The sequence below is a fragment of the Palaemon carinicauda genome, chromosome 41 (genome assembly GCF_036898095.1).
Source record: "Palaemon carinicauda isolate YSFRI2023 chromosome 41, ASM3689809v2, whole genome shotgun sequence".
In the NCBI taxonomy this organism is placed as follows: domain Eukaryota; kingdom Metazoa; phylum Arthropoda; class Malacostraca; order Decapoda; family Palaemonidae; genus Palaemon; species Palaemon carinicauda.
In genome coordinates, this window is record NC_090765.1 from 19955412 (window position 1) to 19958080 (window position 2669).

The 2669-nt window shown below is 45.1% G+C and overlaps 1 protein-coding gene across 1 annotated transcript; it reads left to right on the forward strand.

Moving 5' to 3' along the window:
* The first annotated feature begins 388 nt into the window (after positions 1 to 388).
* Positions 389 to 2155, forward strand: LOC137632356 (uncharacterized). The gene is made up of 2 exons (XM_068364292.1): positions 389 to 1582; positions 1925 to 2155. Exons 1-2 carry the CDS (start codon positions 389 to 391, stop codon positions 2153 to 2155), a joined length of 1425 nt encoding a protein of 474 aa, XP_068220393.1.
* Positions 2156 to 2669: the final 514 nt, after the last annotated feature.

A 2669-nucleotide genomic window follows, 5' to 3' on the forward strand; every position in this document is an offset into this window, starting at 1 on the left:
CCAGGGCTCTCACCAGTACTCCCACTTTTATCAGGCTTGTGGGAGTCTCCTGCTTGATGTGGATCTCTTGCTTCCTCGCCTGTTTCGGCAACCAACCCTTTTAGTCCGCCAGGGACTTCGGCTAGTATACTAGGGGAGCGGCTAGTATAATAGGGGAGCAGTTCCTGTGGTAAAAATAAACCTGTTTATATTATCCTGTTGTTCATAAGGAGTGTTGTAATGTACCTTCTTAGTTAACACAAATGTTTATTTATGTTTATGACTGTCTGATAATGTTTGTTTTGTTGTTTGCAGTGTACAACTGCAGTGGAATTGTTAATTGAATAAAACCTTAGTTCTGGATACACCGGGTTTACTTCAATTTATTCAATTAATCAATTCAGTCGCCATGGAACGGCTTCTGCGCCCATCCCGGTTTGATGTGGACCCTGACTCTGCCCAGGCTGCCAAGGAGTGGACACACTGGCTGAGGACATTTACAAACTTCGTTGAAGCGGTGCAGCTGACTACCCCTACGCTTGACAAACTGGTTCTTCTCACTAACTATGTGGCTCCTAGTGTGTATGACTACATTTCTGAGTGTGAGACTTATGAGAACGCTGAAGAGGTTTTGACATCTTTGTACGTGAAACCAAACAATGAAATATTTGCCAGGCATCTACTTGCCACTCGCAGGCAAAACTCGGGTGAGTCCCTGGATCAGTTCCTGCAGGCACTGAAGCTACTTGCTAAGGACTGTCAATTCAAAAGTGTAACTGCGGAGGAAGCATGTGACAGTTATGTTCGGGATGCCTTCATTAATGGTTTGGTCCCTGGTGCAATACGCCAGCGTCTGTTGGAGAATTTGACACTGAGCTTAAATACTGCTTATGAACAGGCCCGCACTCTAGAAATGGCCCAGAAGCATTCAGCCTCCTACTCTTCAGCAGAACCTGTTAATGCTGCTGTGTCAGCAATGAATCGAGAGGAGGAATCGTTTAGTGCTGAAAATAACAGTGTGTCTGTTTCTGCTGCTACTTCTAGTGCTCGATGTTTTTTTTGTGGGAACAACCGGCATCCCCGAACTCAGTGTCCTGCTAAGGACGCAGTGTGTTTGAAATGTAAGAAGCAAGGACATTATGCTAAGGTGTGCCGCTCTGTGAAACAGGCGAGTGGCTCTTCTAGCCCAAAATATTCTTCAGCAATGCTAGCTTCTATAGTGGGGCCCTCCCCTAAGTGTCTTGAAAAATCTATAACACCTCTCAAGCTTAATGGTAGCCCTGTCAGTGCCCTTATTGATACTGGGAGTTCGGACAGCTTTGTGCGTCATAATTTAGTGGACCTAAACAAACTAACTATGTCTCCAGAGCATGGAAAAGTCTCCATGGCTGATGAATCCCTGTCCTCAAGCATCTTAGGTCTGTGCAGTGTGGACTTGGAGTTAAAAGGAGAGACTTATCACGGTGTTGAACTCAAGGTGTTACAAAGATTATGTAGTGATGTGATTCTAGGCCATGACTTCCTGAGGAAACATTCTGGTCTGGAAATGGATTTTGGAGGAGAGAAACCTCCTTTGAAGATATGTTCACTAGGTGTTGTTAAGGTGTCCCCTCCTTTCCTTTTCAAGAACCTGACGCCAGATTGTAGACCAGTGGCTAATAAGTCAAGACTATACTCCTTGAGTGACAAGAAGTTCATTGAAGCGGAGATTGAGCGTATGATGTCGGAAGGAATAATAAGGCCCAGCAATTCTCCTTGGAGAGCTCAAGTGCTGGTGACATCTGGGGAGAATCAGAAAAGGAGGATGGTTGTAGATTACTCTCGTACTATAAACAAGTTCACTGAGCTTGATGCTTAGCCCTTGCCAAATATCGACGAGATGGTGAACAACATTGCACGGTACAAGGTGTTCAGTACCTTAGATCTGAAAAGTGCTTATCATCAGGTTGCAATAAGAGAAGAGGAGAGACCGTACACTGCATTTGAAGCTGGGGGTAAACTTTACGAGTTCAATCGCATTCCATTTGGAGTGAAAAATGGAGTGGCTGCTTTTCAACGTGTGCTTGACGAAATCCTTAAGAAAGAAAAAGTAGGTGGTACATTTGCTTATGTAGACAATGTTACTGTGTGTGGTGAGACAGAGGAGGAGCATGACCAGAATTTAAGAGGGTTTTGAAGGTGGCTGAGGAATACAACCTGACTCTAAACCACAGCAAGTGTGACTTCAAAGTCAGAACCATTAAATTACTTGGGTATTCAGTAACGGATGGGGAAATCAAACCCGACCCAGAACGCTTGCAACCACTGTGGAATCTTTCACCCCCAAAGGATGCAGCTTCTCTTCGCATGACCATGGGATTGCTTGCACATTACTCTAGATGGATCCCAAACTTTTCAGAGAAAATCCGCCCTCTCACACAAGCCAATGGTTTTCCTTTATCTACTGAAGCACTGCAAGCTCTCGGGAACTTGAAGAAAGACATTGCTAGTGCTGTGGTAACAGCCATTGATCCCACCTCTCTTTTCACTGGAAACAGAAGCCTCAGGTCATGCAATAGCAGCTACTCTGACACAGAATAATCGCCCAGTGGCTTTCTTCTCCCGCACTCTCACTCGCAGTGAACAGGGACATTCTGCAGTGGAAAAGGAAGCTTATGCCATAGTGGAGGCATTGAGGAAGTGGAGACACT

Coding starts and splice junctions, on each gene's coding strand:
- LOC137632356 (XM_068364292.1), top strand. CDS start 389: ATGGAACGGCTTCTGCGCCCATCCCGGTTTGATGTGGACCCTGACTCT. Junction 1,583..1,924: donor GTTCACTAGGTGTTGTTAAG/GTGTCCCCTCCT, acceptor GCTTATCATCAG/GTTGCAATAAGAGAAGAGGA.